The 19,432-nt window shown below is 42.6% G+C and overlaps 1 protein-coding gene and 1 non-coding gene across 2 annotated transcripts in view; one reads left to right on the top strand and one right to left on the bottom strand.

Moving 5' to 3' along the window:
- Positions 1-19,432, bottom strand: part of HMGXB3 (HMG-box containing 3) — a 53,119-nt gene that overhangs the window by 7,230 nt on the left and 26,457 nt on the right. The window contains exons 8-16 of the mRNA XM_025387589.1: positions 19,010-19,185; positions 18,774-18,871; positions 15,209-15,307; positions 13,124-13,273; positions 9,234-9,535; positions 8,631-8,758; positions 5,027-5,158; positions 3,941-4,125; positions 228-447 (exon numbers count right to left, since the gene is read on the bottom strand). Coding sequence (XP_025243374.1) covers positions 228-447; positions 3,941-4,125; positions 5,027-5,158; positions 8,631-8,758; positions 9,234-9,535; positions 13,124-13,273; positions 15,209-15,307; positions 18,774-18,871; positions 19,010-19,185 — 1,490 coding nt within the window. The remainder of the gene's footprint in view (positions 1-227; positions 448-3,940; positions 4,126-5,026; positions 5,159-8,630; positions 8,759-9,233; positions 9,536-13,123; positions 13,274-15,208; positions 15,308-18,773; positions 18,872-19,009; positions 19,186-19,432) is intronic.
- Positions 16,573-16,676, top strand: LOC112627291. Its single transcript, XR_003120134.1, has one exon. It is a non-coding gene; the product is annotated as a small nucleolar RNA U13 (small nucleolar RNA).

Genomic DNA, 19,432 nt, shown 5'->3' with positions numbered 1-19,432 from the left:
AATGAGCCGTACTCCCCTGCTATTTAATATGGTGGACCGCTCTTCGACTCTGCACCAGAACTTTAAACTCTAGGGGATTTTGACACGGGCTGTTATTATCTTTCTGAAAGGAGTCCTTCAGTGGGGCCTGGCCCTCTTGCTACCACTGTGCTATCTTGCCAAGGACAACGTCCCAGACTCTTGATTGAGCCCTTTTTTGACCCCAGTCAGCCACCAGGTGGCCTTACCAGGTACTGGCTGCACATCCAGGTTTTTGTCTTTCTCAGTGTTGACGACCACAGCTCCTCTCATGAGTGGTGGGAAGAAGGGGGCAATAACGGAGGCATCAAATTTGGTGATAGGGATGCTGGCAGGAAATGCCACCTGCTCAATCACCTCTGTCTCCATCGTGGCCCAAAAGTCCTCCACATTTACCTCATTAGAGCCCAGGAATTCAGGCCAGGTGAACTAGAAGGTCAGGATAAAGAAGGTCAAACTGTGGGAGTCACAGAACATCAACAACACAACAGTCTACCCTGTCATTATAAACACAGGGAAACTAAGGCTTGGTGAAGAAGTCAGACAGCCAGGCCCTGCCAGGGAGCCTTGAATTTCAAGCTCTGTACCCACTTTTGGTCACATTTCTTTCTCCTACACCACAGTACTCTCCCAGGCATGAATAGTCCCTAAGTCTCTTCTGTTTCTATAGCTTTGTTCATGTCATTTCCCCTGTCTTACAAACAAAGGGGAGCTACCATTTGAGTACCTGTTATGTGTCAGACACTTTGTAATGAACTACTAAAAAACAAGTCTGGGGATGGCTGAGGTGAGTATTCGAGCACTCGAAGCGACAGAACAATCATGTCAACACAGGTCTAGTTCCAAAGCCCAAACCCTTACTCCCGATACCAGGCTGGCAAGAACGAGCAGAATCCTATTGAGTAAAATTCCAGCCATTTTCCAAGGCCCTGTGGATCGCCGACCTCCTCCCACACATTGTCAGCACACAGCTATCTCTTCTACCCAATGCAGCATTTACTTATCTCTTATAGACATCTATTAATAGCGCTTGTGCTACTCAATTTCTCTTCTTGCAATGCCCTCTTATATGGTTCTCAAAACGTGACCCAGATCCTAATACCTCAATCAGAGTTGTATAGGTTACTTATTAGAGATGTAAAAACCTTGGCCACATCTTGAGCTGTATGAACTAAACTCCTAATTTTGCATTTAAAAAAGTTTCCTTAGAGGAATGGTTCTCAAAGGGTGGTCCCTGGACAAGCAGCAAGAGTATCACCTGAAAACTTGCTAGAAATGCAAATTCTTGGCCCCACTCCAGATCTCCTGAGTCAGAAATCCTGTGGGTGGCACCCAGCAAGCCCTCCACTTTAAAAGGTTGTGAGAACCACTGCCCTGTGTAGTTCTTATACCCACTAAAGTCCAAGAACCACTGCTCCCCATAAAGGCTCCTCTCCTCACCTTATTCCTTTGTTCGCCACCTCACAGGGTGCTTAGTGTATGCTCTGTGTAAATGGCACACCTGGGGGAATGAGGCCAGCTGAGTCTATCCTCTCCACAAGGTGCAAGGGAACAGGAAATGCCAACCCAGTACACCAACTAATCACAGGGTCCTCCTTTATATAACCCCAAGAGAGGGGCTGACAAGTCTCTTCATGGATAACAGCATATTTAAGTTTTGTTCCATAACTTCCTGTTTTAATTCATAGACTTCAGGATACCCTCTTCCCACATACACCACACTACTCTCCAGAACAAAGAAGTACCTCTATGAAAGAAGAACCTGGTACCATTGAAGGGAAGCGATAAGCAAACTGAGAGTGAAGGGAATGCTACTCCATTCTGGGACAGAGGAGCCTTGATATGGACAGGACAGGTGCCAGGCAGGACTAGCAGATGGCACCTTTGCAGGGAGGTGGGCCTCTGTCTATTCTTGGAAACCGTAAACTTGCTGTGGCCAGATATGATCAGAAAAACTAGAACTCGGGGTCCTAGGAGGTACTGGTGAGAATGGCAGTGCTTAGGGTGCAGACTCCACAGTCAGTGGCTGAGAAAGAAGAAGGTCAATCTCAGCCCCACCCCTCTCTGCTTGGTGAGCTTGGGCAAGGCCCCTGGGCTTCAGTGCCTATGTCTCTGAAAACCTCATGGGGTTGTAGGGAAAATTAAGGTCATATAGTAAAGCACTTAGCACAGATTAAGAACTTGGCATAGTAATAAAATGCTCAATAAATGTTAGCTACATTATTATTACTACTACTAGGCAAGCACATTTGAGTCAATCTGGAAACAGCCTCTAGATGAGACAACACACACAAAATGGTTTAGCTGCCTGGTTTTTTCACTGGGAAGAAAAAGACAGGACTATGCATTCAACCCTTAATATGTCTAGTGGTCCAGTCAAAATACACCAAAGCTGTTCTCTACAGGTTCTGCACCTGCCTGATCAGTGAACACATGAGATGCAAGTCCAGTAAGCACCTGAAGGTCAGCTCATGTCCTAGGCTCTTGTTTACTATGGTAGAGTTCAGAGATGGAAACCTTACACTCCAATGCAACTACTGGCATACCCAAGGGGCAGTCCCTGCCTGTGAGTGTAGACCAGACCTCATGGCATGATCACAGGGAAAAGTAATCTAAGGGATTTTTTTTAAACCCTAAAGAAGGTTAAGGAAGATTTCCTACTATTCTGTTTGCTACGAGTTTTATCATAAATATGGGTGTAGAATCACACTAGAAAACCTTTTTTTCCCCCATACATTTAATGAAATTATCATATAGGGTTTCTCCTTTAATCAGTTAAGTAGTGAATTACATTAACATATTTTCTACTGTTGAAACAACCTTGCTTTCCTGTGATAAACTTTGTCATGATGCATTATTTTATTCATTAGATCTGATTTGCTATTATTTTATTCAGACTTTCATTTATATTCATGAGTACACTCAGCCCCAGTTTCTTCTCTTACATCAAATGTCTGATTTTGTTTCCAAAGTTATACAACCTTATATGAGTTGGGGAAATATATCCACTTTTGTTATTTGCCTATGTTTGGAATAACATTTCTTGGATATTTGTTATAATTAATCTATGAAGCCATCTGAATTTGGTGTTATTATTGTGTGAAAATTTTTCAGTTCAGAACCTAAGTCGGCTCAGGTCACTCTTTTCCTCCAACCCCTTCAGTGGCTCTCCCATTTCACTCTGTGTAAGTCCTTAAAACAGCCCACGTTACCCTACATAGCGTCGGCCTCTTGCACCGTCTGGACCTCATATACCCCACCACTCCCTCCCTCCCTCCCACACTCTGAGCTACACCACCGGTCTCCTTGCTGGTCTTCAATCATGCCCAGCGAGCCCACCTCAGACCCTGTTCTTTCTGTTCCCTCTGCCTGGAATATTCCTCCACAAAGCCACATGGGTTTCAGATCTCTACTCAAATGCTACTGTATCAGATAGGCCTTCCCCACTGACTGCCCTCTATAAAATACAAATGCCCTTTCCCATGACACTGCTCTCTCTTCCTTACCCAGCTTTACTGTGCTTCATAGCACTCACTACTCCTGGACAGATATTTGTTTCCTGTGTCCCCCAAACCAGAAAGTGAGCTCCATGAGGACAGAAACTTTGTTTTGTTTTTTTTTTTTAACTACTATCTCTCAGGTGTCTAAAACATGCATTTAGTTTATGTTCAATATATTTATTATATATATATTTTGATACTTACTCACTGGATACATTTTTCAAGTGAGTAACTGAATAAATAAATGCCTCTATTTCCATCTGGCATTCCCTAAATGAAATCTTGGGCTGTGGGAGGAGAAAGTCACTTGCCTCACCTAGACAGGACTGGCGCTATCCACCCGCTGAGGATATCATGTAGGAAGGGAGCTGCCAAAATGAGAGAATTCCGCAGGTCCCTCATGGTGGCTAAGAGGCACTTACCTCCACGCTCTTCAATGCTAGCACATTCTCTTCACTCCTCTGGGCCAGTTCCACTTTGGGGGCCACACCACAGATGCCACAGATCATGTCATTGTAGTCTCGGACAGTGAGGCACTCAAAGGCCCAATAGCCATTGCACAGCAGCTCCTGCAGCTGGCTCAGCTCCTCCGAGGTCAGAGTCTTCTCTGGAAGAAGAGCAAGCACACTGAGAAGGGCACAGAAAAAAGACACTGAAGCCTCTAGGGATGAGCCAGTGGGTAGCAAGTAGAGCAATTCTGCCAGACTGATTCACCTCAAAGAACACTCCAGTGTACTAACTACCCTGAGGGTCAGGGATCTGGCCTGCAAGTGCTCAGGTGGCAACCCAAAGGGCAATTCCCACTGGAGTGATAGCTGCCTTGTACTAAGTACTAGATGCTGTGCTGAAAGATTTGAATATGTTATCTCATCAAATCTCACACGAATTTAATTATTTATGAACCAGGAGCTACTATCCTCATTTTATAGCTGGAGAAACAGAGGCACAAGAATAACTTGCTCAAAAGCAAACTGCAACTAAGCGGCAGAGCCAAGACTGAAACACAGGCCCATGTAACTCCAGCACCTTTGCTCTACTCCATCTGTTCTCACAGCAGGTAAGGTAGAGGGGAACTGGAGAGGGACGGGAAAAGCACAAATAGGAGTAAAGAGGGCATGGAGGAAAAAAATTCTAGACAGAAAGGACGGTTCTCACTCTCAGGTCTTGGCATGAGCCTTGAGACTGGAAGCAGACATCCAGGAGCTGTGGTCAGAATGAGTCTAACATGCAATGGGGCCAAGTCGCCCTATGACCAAAGGAGGTACTTGTGGAAGTCACTGGTAAACTCTTGCTAAGGGTCCCTGGATGCACAGAAAGACTCATGCTTTCCAAAATTAGTTTGGCATTTGTAAAATTCAAAAGGAAGAGTGTATTCAGAAGTTAAGAATGTCTCCTTTTCAAAATAATCAGACTCTTCTTCAAAACAAGTCTTTTAACCAAAGATGATCACTGAAAATTCCCAGGGAGCTTAGGATTAACCTTGAGAAAGGGAAGAAAACAACTTTTACCTGTCTGCTCCTGCACTGACTTCAGAACAACACTGACAGACACTCTGGGGTCCTCTCCGAGCTTGATCTGGTTTCTGATTGCAAAAAGCAAGTCCAGGCTTACCAGCAGCTTGTTCCCCACATTAAAGAGACCTGCAGGTTAAGAAGAGGCAACAAGGAAATTAACGTATCATACACAATGGCAAAAAATAGAATACACACCAGCAGGATGCGGTGGCGCACGCCTGTAGTTGCAGGCACTTGGGAGGATGAGGCGGGAGGATCGCTGGAGCCCAGGAGTTGTAGACCAGCTTGGGTAACACAGTGAGAGACTCCATCTCAAAAAAACAAAACAGGCCAGGTATGGCCTGTAATCTCATGCCTGTAGTCTCAGCACTTTGGGAGGCCAAGGTGGGAGGACTGCTTGAGCCCAGGGGTTCAAGACCAGCCTGGGCAACACAGAAAAGCCCCATCTCTATTTTATTCAAGTTATGTATTTTAAAAGGGGAAAACAAAAACCTCACAACTAAATGCCCATCAATAGAGAAAGGTTAATTAAATTGTGATGCATTCATAAAATTGAAAGCATTAAAAAGAATAAAGTATTCCAACATGGAATCCATTTTTTAAAAAAGAAACGGATCTACCTGTTCTGACACAAAGCTGCCTACAATACATCATTAAACAACAACAACAGAATGAAATAGTACATATAGTAGATCCTTTTTCCCCCCAGTAAAAAAAAAGAAACACTTTCCTCCCACCCAGCTCAGTCCTTACGACCAAAGGTCCTTTACCCCTCACACAACTGCACCTGCGGAAAGGCCAGGAGCATCCTTTAGATCATTAATGTGTAAGGGGTGTAACAAAGGCTATGAAATCACTCCAACACCAAATCCTGAAATGAATGAATCTGAGGAATTTAAGTGCAGTCAATTTAAGACAAATAAAAGTGGGTGATTTTGTATGTGCACAAAATATAATGCACTAATTTGCACAAAAGCAAATTTTGGAATACGTGTTCCCAGTGAAGAAGGGTATGGAGAAGTACAAAGGCTGAAACCATAAGAGAGAGCAAAGCTCTGGTCCCATAAATTTTTTTTTAAAAAAGCAAAAGAGGCCGGGGGCGGTGGCTCAAGCCTGTAATCCCAGCACTTTGGGAGGCCGAGACGGGTGGATCACGAGGTCAGAAGATCGAGACCATCCTGGCTAACACGGTGAAACCCCGTCTCTACTAAAAAAAATACAAAAAACTAGCCGGGCGAGGTGGCGGGCGCCTGTAGTCCCAGCTACTCGGGAGGCTGAGGCAGGAGAATGGCGTGAACCCGGGAGGTGGAGCTTGCAGTGAGCTGAGATCCGGCCACTGCACTCCAGCCTGGGCGACAGAGCGAGACTCCGTCTCAAAAAAAAAAAAGTCATGATGCCCCTAGAAATCACCAAGTACAAATGTAAAAGACAACTGATACCACATTCTGACAGGCTAGAGGTAAAACTGAATAAACAGAGTGATAAACTCAGAGAAAACTGTCAAGAAAAGCCCAAAAGAAGAATGAAAACACTCACAAAAGAAATTTACTATAGAAAAAAACTCATAAAGGATCATAAAAAGGACATATAGTCTACCTAGCACAAAGAAATACAACAAATTAACAGGTTATATACAAATTTTTACCTATAAAATTGATAAACTTAAAAAAATTATAATACTCATCTACAAAAACAAAGTCACCAGACAAACTTAATTGTATTTCTATACTAGCAATGAATAGCTGGAAACTGAACCATGTCATTTAGGACTGAAAAAAAAAGTAAAATACTTACATGTAAGTCTAACAAATATGTGCAGGACCTATATGCTGAAACTAGAAAAACTGATAACCTATTAAAATGGAGAGAAAGACTATGGACTGGAAGATTCAACATTTTTAGGCATGTCAAAATTTCCCAAATTGATATGTACAGATTGAACACAATCTAATTAAAATTCAAGCAGGACTTTGCAGATACTGACAAGCTGACTCTACAATTTATATGGAGACATACGTATTAGAATGGCTGAAAAACAAAAACAGATAATGCTGAGTGCTGGCATGCAGAGCAAACTGTAACTTTTACCTACTGTGGGAAGGAATGCAAAATGGTACAGCCACTTTGGTAATGCTGTTTTCTTATAAAATTAAACACACACTTACCATATGACCCAGCAATCTGATTCTTAGGTATTTACCCAAGAGAAATGAAGACTTAGGTTTCATTTCATATTGGTACACAAATATTTACAGCAGCTCTATTCGTAACTGCCAAACACTGGTAGCAAACCAAATATCCTCCCACGGGGAACAGATAAACAACCTGCTGTACATTGACACAACAGAAAACTACTCCACAATAAAAAGGAACAAACCACTGATAAAGACAACATGGATGACTCTCAAAGGATTAGCTTACTGAAAGAAGCCAGACTTAAAAGGCTACGTGCTATAATTGCTTTTACATGACATTCTGGGAAAGAGAATACTATATGGATAAAGATGAGATCAAACAGTTACCAGAGGTTGGGGGAGGGGGTGGGTTTAAATACAAAGGAACAGTAGAAGAGAATGTTTTGGGTGATAGACCTGTTCTATATATTGATTGTGAAGGCAGTTACACCACTTAGTATATCTGTCAGAAATGACGGAACTGGGAGCAACACACTTAACTACATGTAAATTTTAAAATACATGTTGATTAAACAAATATATAATCCTGAGTACTGGCCTAGATACACTATAGGGTAACAAGCACTCTTGTTAACTGTGGGCAAGAGCATAAAATAGTACAAATTCAATCTAATAATATAAGACATTAAAAACACGAATTCAAAATAAAGCACCATTAAGTTCTAAGACAAAGAGAATACATCACAAATATGCTTTCATCTTTAGCACTCAATTCTACAAACAAAATTTAGGATTCAACCAAAAATGGTGAGTGTTCCATAAATGCCTGATGTTGATGAATAATAGGGTAGGAAAGGGTAAATGTGGGGCAATTCCACTTCTGAGTATTTGTCCAAAAGACAAATTAGGGCTGTACACAAAGACTGAATCACAAAAGTGTAAAATGGAGCACCATACATCCCTTTAAAAATGGTCATGTACTTCTCTACTTGCTGGCACAGGAAGATGCCCATGATGTACCCCTAAATTTAAAAAGCACATTCCAAAACAACACCTAGCACAACCGCACTTTTGTTCAAAGAAAGACTATAAACCTATAAATCCTATAATTTCTTATATTCTGCACAGATGAATAAACATTTCTGGAAGATTGAGAACATTGTTAAGTGTTTATCTCATGGCAGTAGGAATGCTCTTGATTTTTTGTTTCCTCTTTTTGTCTGTCTGCATTTTCCAGCCCGTTCACAATGAAGATGTTATTTTAAAGATCCCAGTTAAGAGCTTCAACATTTGAGAGGTAAAAGTCATCTTCTGGGACTAAGACATTTAGGAAGAAGATTCCCCCTTCCTCAGAAACCCTATCTGAGAAGGTCCGGTCCTCAAAGAGCCCAAGGTCTCATCCAAAAAGGCAGTTCCCAAGCCTGCTTTTGGATTCTCTGAGGGAAGAGAAGGTTGGCACCTACCTGTGTAGATGTCTATGAAGCTGTGCAGGGCCAGACAATGGGGGTTCAGACACATCTTCACCTGGGCAGTCACTGTCTGCAGACGGCTGGCTGTCAGCAGCCAGCACTCCTGGGGCCCAGCCAGGGAGCTAGTACCAGAAACATCACCAACAAAAAAAAAGAAGGGAAAGAGACTTCCTTATGTTGTTGCAAGGCTCAGTGATCAATGGCAAATTCTCATTTGCTGGAGCTTAGGATTTTCTAGGTTTTCTGGTAGGTATTTCCACTTTGTTGGAATCTGTGGAATCGTCCCCTACAATTAATGTAACTCTGAATTTATTACACAATTTAACCAATCCCAATGAACTCCCAAACCTAAACACTGTGTGGGGCAGTCCAGATGTAAACTAAATCCTAAGCTGGTGATAAATTTCAGGCATTTCAACAGAAATGAGAATTACCAATTATCACTTTACTTTTAGCAATCAGAAAGGTAAAGGAAGCCTAGAAACGGCAGAGAATAACATCTTCACAGTTACAGCTTTAATATAAGTTTTCTGAAGAAAGGAGCAATATGAACCAACTGGGATGGGGCAGCTAGGGGCAGAGTTAAGGGGTGCTTACTTTTGTCCCCCTTTGAATAATGGGCTGCTACAGAGAAGGCACTGCGTGGACGGAGACTCATAATAATTCGACCAAGAGGTTTGCTCGATGGTGACTGTCTCCTCACTCACGTTGGACAAGATAAGTCGAGAGCTGTTGAGTTCATGAATCAAGGCGAAGACCTCAGCCAGCTCTGACTCATTCTCAGGAATCTGCAGGACTTTGCGCAGCAGCTGCAGTGTGGACTGGCGCTGGATCTCCCTCTGGGCTGTGCTCAGGGGCTCTGTGGCATTCAGCACATCTGGGAGTGGTGAGCTCACCTCCTGAGAAGAGAGTGGATTGATCACCAAGCACTCAGAGCAGAAAGAGCCAGCTTCAGGCTAAAATAATAAAAGACTGGGAGCAGCAGACAGATAGGGCCCATGACTGATAGGTGGGAAACCTAGGTTCCTAACCAGCTCAGCTAATAACTCACTGTGTGACTAAAGGCTGGTTATTTTTCTCTGTGGGGCTCAGTTTCTCTATAGGTTGAGCACCCAAATCCAAAATGCTCTGAAATCTGAAACTTTTTTGATCACTGAGACAACATTCAAGGGATATGCTCATTAGACATCTCAGATTTCGAATTACTGGATTAGGGATGTTCAAGCAGTATGTATTCTGCAAATATCGCAAATAATGAAATAATTCAAAAACACTTCTGGTATTAAGGACTTCAGATAAGGGATATTCAACCTGCATCAGTAAACGAAAGGATTATATACAACTCTTGGTAATGGATTCAACACTTAGCTCTCATTCATCAGGTATGGGGTTTAGAGGATAACAGACCCAGGTTTCAGTTCTGGATATGCCACTTAACAGCTGTATGTGTGGGACCCAAGGCAATTTACTTAATCTTTCTGAGTCTCAATTTCCTCATCTGTGAAATGACACATGAAAATAGTAATCTAGAGCTATTACACAGTTTAAATAAGACATTATAAGTAAAGCACTTAGCACACAATGCCTATGGTACAATGAAGGCTCTATGAATGATAGTTTTGATATATAAACAAGTATCTGCACTGCTTAAAGTTATCCGTCTTTAATTCTCAGTGGCTTCTGGGTACAAGGTAATTTTATATACCAGTCAGAGGCTTCCAGGAACAATGTTCTGAAATACTCATTAAAAATAGGTCTTTCTCAAGCAGGTCTCTCTTCAATGGAGCTCCTCCCTGATCCTTTTTGCCAAGGCAGCATAAATCACTCCCCTCTTTGTGTTCTCTGAGTGCACCCCTTGACTGCAGAATTCATCATTTGATAGCTGCTAAACCACTGCATTCCCCGCTTCAGTAAGGGTGGAATTCTGCTTATTTACTGATTCCCAACCAGCATGATGCCTGAGACACACACAAGATACTGATTCATATCTGATGGACACATTATACATGGTTCTATAGAAGTTAAATGCTTAATGCTATAGTCTGGATGTTTACCCTCTCCAAATCTCACGCTGAAACATGAACCCAACATTGGAGGCAGGTCCTAAAGGGAGATATTTGGGTCAGGGGGACAGATCCCTCATGAGTAGATTAACGTGGGGCAGGGGCAAGGGAGGTGGTGAATGAGTTTTGCCTCCTCTTTCTGTATGTGATCTCTGTGCATGCCGGCTCCCCTTGCCTTCCTCCACGAGTGGAAGCAGTCTGAGGCCCTCATCAGAAAAAGATGTTGGTGCTATGCTTCTTGTATAGACTGCCATATTATGAGCCACATAAACTTCTTTTCTTTATAAATTGCCTAGCCTCAGGTATTCTTTTACAGCAACACAAAACAGACTAGGACACTTAATAACAAGGAGCTTTTTATTAACCCTGCATACCTATGACAATTTTCGTTTGTAATAGTTTGGTTATCTTTCTCTCCCACTAGACTGTAAGCTTCTCAAGGAAAAGGGCCACGTCCTATTCATCTCTGAAAGCCTGGCCCATAGCAGGCATTCAATATATGCTGGCTGAGAGAATTAATTCATTAATGGCTACAGAAGAGCTGACTAACAGTAGAATGAGCTGCCCCGAGAGGCTGTGTGTTCTCAGTCACGACTATGAAACCATAGCTGGAGACCACTTGGCAGGAATACTGTCCTGTGACTCTAGCCAGAGATGAAGAACAGAAAGGACTAAAGACCATTCCAGCTCAGAGATGTGAAAACATTTGGCCACCAGGGGACTCCAAATGACAACACACAAGAAGGTACCTGTGGTTCTCACCAGTGCTTTATTTTGTGGAAAGCAATAATTACATTGTATTTCTCCAAACTTTAGGAGATTGGAAAGTGATGGAGGGTCTGCAGAGGTGAGTCCTGGGGGTGGGCAGCTCTCAGTTAACCAAATACAGAGGGATATGTTTTAAGAGTGGGATCTGAAATTGGCAAGAGGTCCCTAGATAATTTCCTATGTCACTTGAAAAGTTAAGTCACTTCATCATCCTAGATCTAGAGAGTAACATCCACTTCCACTGCAAACTGCACAAATAGCTAAAATGAACTGGAAGAAGAAAGGAATGCTCAGAGCTTCTACCTACACAGAACTCAATTCTATCTCCTAATTACAGATAGACACACTTTGTATATATAAGCTCCAGGGTTAGAAGGTGCAGGAAAAACAGACATACCTGGCCTAGGAGAGATTGTGGTCTCATAGGGAGTTAAGAAAAGCAGTCAATATGGGGTGTGACCAGTGCTATGGCAAGAGGAGCACATTAAAACTCATTGAAAATCTGGGAAGAAAGCTTACTTCCAGCAGTAGGCATCCAGTGGAGCAAGAGAATCTGATGAAAGCTACGGACCCATTTTGCATGAAATTTCAGGGATTTATAAACTCCTTGAAGCTCAATTCTCAGTCTTCTCTAAGGCTCCTGGCTCTGACAGTAAAATGCCCAGATCTAATCTACCTTGCCCACCTTATTTTACCAATGGAGAAACAAAGCTCGGGAGAGGGAAGCTTCCAACTCAGGGTCACTCCCAGCCCCAGTGTTTTTCCCACCAAGTCATTAGTGCCCACATACTTTGGTTCCACTTTCCTTTCTCACATTTTCACTCACACTTATCCTTAAGTATGGCATGCCTTCCCCTTCCATCCAAAACCTGCCTGTCTTTCAAGGTCCAGACTTGATCTGGAGTGACCAGGCTCCATCTCAGGTCCTGACCTGTTTGTTCTATGTGCCATCCCTTCTTTCCCCAAGGCAGATCAGTGACATTTCTCTTCTTACCCTTATTTTAGTCATTCCATTTGCTGCCTCAAGTGCAATTGTTTTCTGTTCACTTTAAAAAACTCATACAGAAATTCTGAGGACCTCTGAAAATGCCCGTTTTTCCTGGTAATAGTAATAATAGCAGCCCTAAGGAGCCAAGTGGAATGTATTTTACTGTCCAAGTAGTTTGGCCCAACTTGAGAGAGGAGGTTTGCCTAGACTGCTAGAAATAAAGCTTTGATTAGCTAAAAGCTTTCCAAGGAACCTGAGAAAGCAGTGGTGCCCTAATCTACAAAGTCTTAGCTTTGGCATTCTCTATTTACCAAAACAGTAAATCAACTTACAGGTCTAGTATCAGGCCTCAGAGGTAAGAGGATGCAACCCTTTCATCCCTCTCCTTTGACTCCTACTTAAGGCCTGTGCTATATCATTCTCTTCAGTGAATGAACTCTTGGTTCTCAGAGATCAAGGTACCTAATCAACCCCTTCACCCTGGCAATGGGGACAAGGAGGCTTGGAGAAAAGGCGGCACTTGTTCAGGTTCAGAACCCACAATCTGGTTCCAGTTTGGATGCTCTAACTACCACCATGTACTTTAAAAATCCTCTTATTTCTACTAAGACAGGTTCACTAACAGAGCCCAGAACAGGCCAGGGGATGTGTTTGGGGAAAGAACTCACGATAGCCTTGGTGTTTTTCTCAGTCCGGTCTTTGGCAAGGTTAAAACCACAGCTGGGACAAATCCGAGGTTTGTGCCTGTTGGTGTAGACATAGCTACAAGAGGGATTCTTGCACTTTCCCCGGCCTCTTGATGTAGCCAGGCCCAAATCCTAAAAAGTAAGACCAATGTTCAATTCTACAAAAATTAAGTTAAACCTGGGCAGAGCCCAGAACCAGAATGAGCAGCTGCCATTAATCAGAGAAGAGAGTGGCAACTGCAAACCAGATTCAGCCTAACTTCAAGAGCCTTAACCTTTTTTCTGCAGTTAACCTTTTTACTTTTAATATAGGCTGTAAATTTTTGGCAAATCCAGTCCAGTCCTTCCCTATCTGTGAAACAAGAGAGTAGACTCTCAATGGTCAGAAACTCAAATGCCTTCAGGGTCCAGGCAGTTGGTGGAGTGAAGCAGGTCTGTTTAAACAAAGAGGGCTAGAGACTGGTGAACTAAAGAGTTCAAGCCCTGCCTGAAGACAAACTGTGACTTATGGACTATTAAAGCTTAAAGCTCTAGCATCTAAGCTCCTATGACAAGTTACTAACTAATCAGCAGAAGAGAGGGTCTACTTAGGGGTAGTTCCCCCTAAATGGTAAATCTAGTTGCCTCCTGTAGCCAAAGGAAATGGAGAGTAAAGGCATGGAGAAGGTAGTGATTATATTTAGGTCACGGGAAAAAGAAATCTGAGCACATCTCCAGGATGAGAGACACATTCTCCTTAGGGATCCGGTCAGACCAGACATTAACCCATCATACCGTGCTGTCTTGTTTGCTACTGAATCCCCAGCACAGAGCTTGGCACAGAATATGTGCTCAATAAATATTTTTTGAACAAATGAATGACCCTTTCTGAACCTGTTTGCCATTATGAGGCCAGAATTTTTATTTTTTATTTTTTATTTTTTTTTTTTTGAGACGGAGTCTCGCTGTGTCTCCCAGGCTGGAGTGCAGTGGCGCGATCTCGGCTCACTGCAAGCTCCGCCCCCTGGGTTCACGCCATTCTCCCGCCTCAGCCTCCCAAGTAGCTGGGACTACAGGCGCCCGCTACCACGCCCGGCTAATTTTTTGTATTTTTAGTAGAGACGGGGTTTCACCGTGTTAGCCAGGATAGTCTCGATCTCCTGACCTCGTGATCCACCCGCCTCGGCCTCCCAAAGTGCTGGGATTACAGGCTTGAGCCACCGCGCCCGGCCTAGAATTTTTAAAAATCTAGCTGTTCTCTCAAAATCTGTTCATCTTAATCAAATCAGCTCGAGAAACTGCCAAAAGACATCTGGCTGGTTGATACTTTAAGCATCAACAGAATTAGAGAATATTGAGAGTGATAGATGCCCCAAAGATGTCCAAACCAATGCAGCATTTTACAGACAGTGAAACTGAGGACCACAGAAGGAAAGAATCTTGCCCAGGGGCATACGGCATGCTAGCAGCAGAGCCAGAACTCCTTTTGGACCAGGTCTCTCAGCTGTCTAGCATTTATTTCCCTGCTCTATGCTGCCTGCCCTACAAAAGGGTGATCCCAATGTCACACATTTGTCCATTAGGATGTTAATATGTGTTATGTTAAAAAATAAAGAGAAAACCCCTGTGGGAAACACTAGGCTAAACAAAATAAGTTGCTTTACTAAAGTACTTCTCTATTTTACTTTAAGATAGCAGTGTTGAACTGGACTCTGTTTTAGGGAGAAAAAGGCAATGTCGCCTAAACGTAACTGTGGAACACCCTTTCTAAGCTAAAAGGTTCCAAGACTGCTAAATGTTAAATCTGGACTGGATTCTCATCTCTGGCAGCTCTCAATAAAAATACACTAATCTCAGCTGTCCTACACTTTATAAATCTCACCTGGAAAGAGACCAAAACGACCCAGCAGATTTATCCAGTAGCTATCATTTGCATCAGGGACGGGATCTTCAGCATTAACAATCTATACCTGATGCTGTTCTCCCTCCCAGCTACAACCACCCTCTCCCCGAGCCTCCTACTGACCTTCAACCACAAAATCAAAACAGCCTCCATGTTAACCCACCACCACCTAGCTGCATACTTACCAATGTCACAGTGCAGCTGTACTTATATGGAGGAAACATATCGGGCTTGACCTCCACAACTTTCACCTGAGAAGTCCTGTTGGATGGGCCACTTGGTAGCTGTGGATCAGAACAAATTGTTTAGTGCTTTTGAACCTTAGCCAAACTCCTGAGGTCCCATGTCCTGAAACAACTTGAGGGAATGCTTTCCCAGGGAATTTGTAGAGCTATTCTCCAAATGAGCCCTCTGGACTGCCAGCTGGCAGTCACCAGTCCACCAAAGGCTGAGTGTCATGTTCAAGTCCAGGGCTTGCCACAGGCTTCTGTGCAGTTTCTAATACCAGGTATTAGAAACACCATGAATCAGATTTGCAACTACTACTGAGTTATAAAAGCATATAATAGCTTTTATACATACAAATACACGGTTGAACAACTTTGCATAGAAAGATGTCTGAAAGATTATTCACTAAAATGTCACAGGGTAAGAGGACAATCATGGTTGTTTCTCCCTCTTTACCACTATCTACAAAATTTTCTTTTTTTTTTTGTAGCAATGTGGGTCTCACTATGTTGCCCAGGCTGGCCTTGAACTGCTGGACTAAAGCAATCCTCCCACTTCAGCCTCCCAAAGTGCTGGGATTAGAGGCATGAGCCTCAAATGTTTTATAAGGAATGTATATTTTACTTATATAGCTAAAAAGAGAAAAGATAAAGCAAACAAAATTAAAATTATTCTATAATAATGAATTTAAGTTGATTTTCAGAGTATTTCATGTACCTGTTTACTGGTTTAAGACTAGTAAAAGAGTTTGTGGCTTTTAACAAATACCCAATGTCACCAATCAAAAGGAAACTATTTACAGAGAAGACGGGGGTTGACCCAAGTAACAGAGTGTACATGAAGGAATCTAGGGGCTGGAAATCTACAAAACTACCGACACTAACCAGATACCTTCCTTCTACACCGCAAGATCGCACATACACCCAGAGCTGCCATATCTGTGTGGAAAATAAAATAATTCTCAAAGTAAAAGCCAGTTGATATTCCTGTCAGGGCAAATGTAAAACTGTTAAAGAAAGGAAGTTAACTGACAACACATGAAAAGGAAGATGGCAGACCCGTTTTCCTATTCCAACCTGGTCCATGACACAGTCTGCAAACTACAGGCCACAATCCAATGAGGAGTCATAACATTAATTTAATGGGTTGAAACCAGCATTTTGCAAATACGAATGAGAAAAAAAGTGACTGCATATAGTAAGGGCACAGCTTCATTAAACCTTTAGTATATATGTTTACTAGGCAGTAATATAAAAATATGCCTGTTACTGAGGGTCATGATCAAAAGCTTGAAAAATGCTAGCTAAGGACATTTTGATAGATCCTTTTATAGCTCACAAGTATGACGATCTGGTATTCACGCACATGGGTGAGATGTGCCTCCCTCAAACCTCATTATAATGTCAGCACATTACCCATTTGACATGGAAAAAAAAAAACCTTGATAATTATTCTAGCTACATACAGCTAAAAACAAACAAACAAACAAACCCCACTAATCCATGGAATCTGGACACCCAGAAAATTTTTAATATCTGTATCACTAAATGAAGTGAAAATATAAGCCACAAACTAGTATATGGAGTAAGAGCCAAGTTTCTGATTTTTAAAAAATTGTAAAAAATAAACACACACAAATTCAGGAAAAGACCTGAAAGCATATCAGATGGTCATTCTGGGTGGCAGGATCATAAGGGACTTTTCTTTCTCCTTTACCTGAATTTTCTTTATTTTCTACAATCATGCATTCATTTTTAAAAGGAAGCTAAAGAGACATGACAACTAAATGTTAATATCTGATCCTAGACTGGATCTTAGACTGGAGAAAAATATGCCATGTAAAGGAACTCCTAGAATGGGAGAGGCTTTAAAAATATACAATAAAATAAAAAAGACACTGGGTGAGGTGGCTAATGCCTGTAATCCCAGTACATTGGGAGGCCAAGGAGGGAGAATCGTTTAAGGCCAGGAGTTTTGAGATCAGCCTGGGCAATACAGCAAGAGACCCCATCTCTACAAAAAAAACATTTAAAAATTAGCTTGGTATGATGGTGCCTGCCTGTGCACCCAGCTACTCAGGAGGCTGAGTCGGGAGGATTCCTTGAGCCTAGGAGTTCGAGGCAGAAGTGAGCTATGATTGCACTACTGCACTCCGGCCTGGGCAACACAGCAAGACCTTGTTTCTGGGGGGAAAAAAAAAAATATATATATATATATATATATAAAATTGGGTCTGTGAAAAGAAAATAAATCGTGGGGCCCCCACATCACTAAGCTAAAGGGAAAAGTCAAGCTGGGAACTGCTTAGGGTCAACCTGCCTCCCATTCTATTCAAAGTCACCCTCTGCTCACTGAGATAAATGCATATCTGACTGCCTCCTTTGGAGAGGCTAATCAGAAATTCAGAAGGATGCGACCACTTGTCTCTTATCTACCTACGACCTAGAAGCCCCCTCCCTGCTTTGAGTCTTCCTGCCTTTGCTTCGAGTTGTCCTGCCTTTCCAGACTGAATCAATGTTCATCTTGTGTATGTTGATTGATGTCTCCCTAGAATGTATAAAACCAAACTGCTATGACTACCTTGGGCAGATGTCATCAGGACCTCCCGAGGGTGTGTCCCAGGTGCATGTCCTCAATTTTAGCAAAATAAGCTTTCTAAATTAACTGAGACCTGTCTCAGATTTTCAGGGCTCACAGGTCAAACTGACACAATTTGGAATATGAATGGGAAAGTAAAGGTATGCATCAATGTTTCAGTAAAAGAATATCCCTATTCTAGGCTGGACATGGTGGCTCACGCCTGTAATCCCAGCACTTTAGGAGGCTGAGGTGTGTGGATCACTTGAGGTCAGGAGTCCAGGGCCAGCCCGACCAAAATGGTGAAACCCCATCTCTACCGACAATACAAAAGTTAGCTGGGCATGGTGGTGTGCTCCTGAAATCCCAGCTACTCAGGAGAGGCTGAGGCAGCAAAATCACTTGAACCCAGGAGGTGGAGGCTGCAGTGAGCTAAGATTGTGCCACTGCACTCCAGCCTAGGTGACAGAGCAAGACCCCGCCACCGAAAAAAAAAAAAAAAAAAAAAGAATATCCCTATTCTTATGAAATACACAAACAAGCATAAAGGCATAACTTACCCTATAATGTGTATTTTACACACATGCACGTGTACACACCCACACATGGCGGGGGGAAAAACATGAACAAAAAAGATAAAGCAAAATGGGCTAATACATTAACAATAGGTCACTCTAGGTAAAGAGTATATGGGTGTTCTCTGTACTATTTTTATTTTTGCGACTTTTTTCTGTTATAAATTATTTCTAAGTAAAAGGTTTAAAAACATGTATTCACTTTATAAAAAGAAATTACTTAAAAAATAGATAAATCATTCATGTTAACCTCCTCCCAGAGGTCTGCCAACGTGTAAGAATTGGGATCTGCCTTTACCTATAGTTTTGATACATTAAACGGCAGCAGCCAGACCCTCAAACAGCTCCCACTCCGGAAAATGGGTCTTACCTTCACCTCACCAGGGCCAGATGGCTGTTGAATGGGCTGGCCCAGCTGCTTCAGTGTGCTTGGCTTCAGACCACAAGTCCTCACAGAAGGAGTCTTATCTGAGAGAAACAGGAGCCAAACTGGTGACTTCAGTGCATTCAGAGTCTCCCCAAGTCTCTATGTCCATTCTCAACCCCCTACTCCTGTCCCTTTCCCATCAGACAGCCCCTCCATCCCAGGTATGCCCCAGCCCTTACCACTCAGGGAAAAGGCCTGCCTGGCCCTGGGCAGTCCCATGCTGCTGCCTCGCCCCACATTAACTGGGGCTGGCAAAATCGCTCTCATGGGTCTTGCTGCAGCCAGTAATGAGGGCTTGCCCCGTGCTCTGCCTTTAAGCTCTGGAGCTCTGGACCCAGGGGTAAGCAGGTCAACTCTGAAAAGAATAAGAAGAGAAATCTGGAAATTCAGGAACAAAGGGAAGAAAACCAAAGTGCAATCTCTATATAGTGCTTTATTAGAGGATAGTATTGGTGTTCAGCTATCAAGCTTTAGACAGATTGAGTTCAAATTCAACCACTAAATAGCTGTGCGGCCTGGGGCAAGTAATTTCATTCTTCTGTTAACTTCCAGTTTCTAACATGTAAAATGGAACGGTAATTACCTATACGTTATGGAGTCAC

This window comes from Theropithecus gelada, chromosome 6, assembly GCF_003255815.1.
Source record: "Theropithecus gelada isolate Dixy chromosome 6, Tgel_1.0, whole genome shotgun sequence".
Taxonomy (NCBI): Eukaryota; Metazoa; Chordata; class Mammalia; order Primates; family Cercopithecidae; genus Theropithecus; species Theropithecus gelada.
Note: the sequence above shows the minus strand (reverse complement) of the source record. Positions and strands in the feature narration are given on the sequence as shown.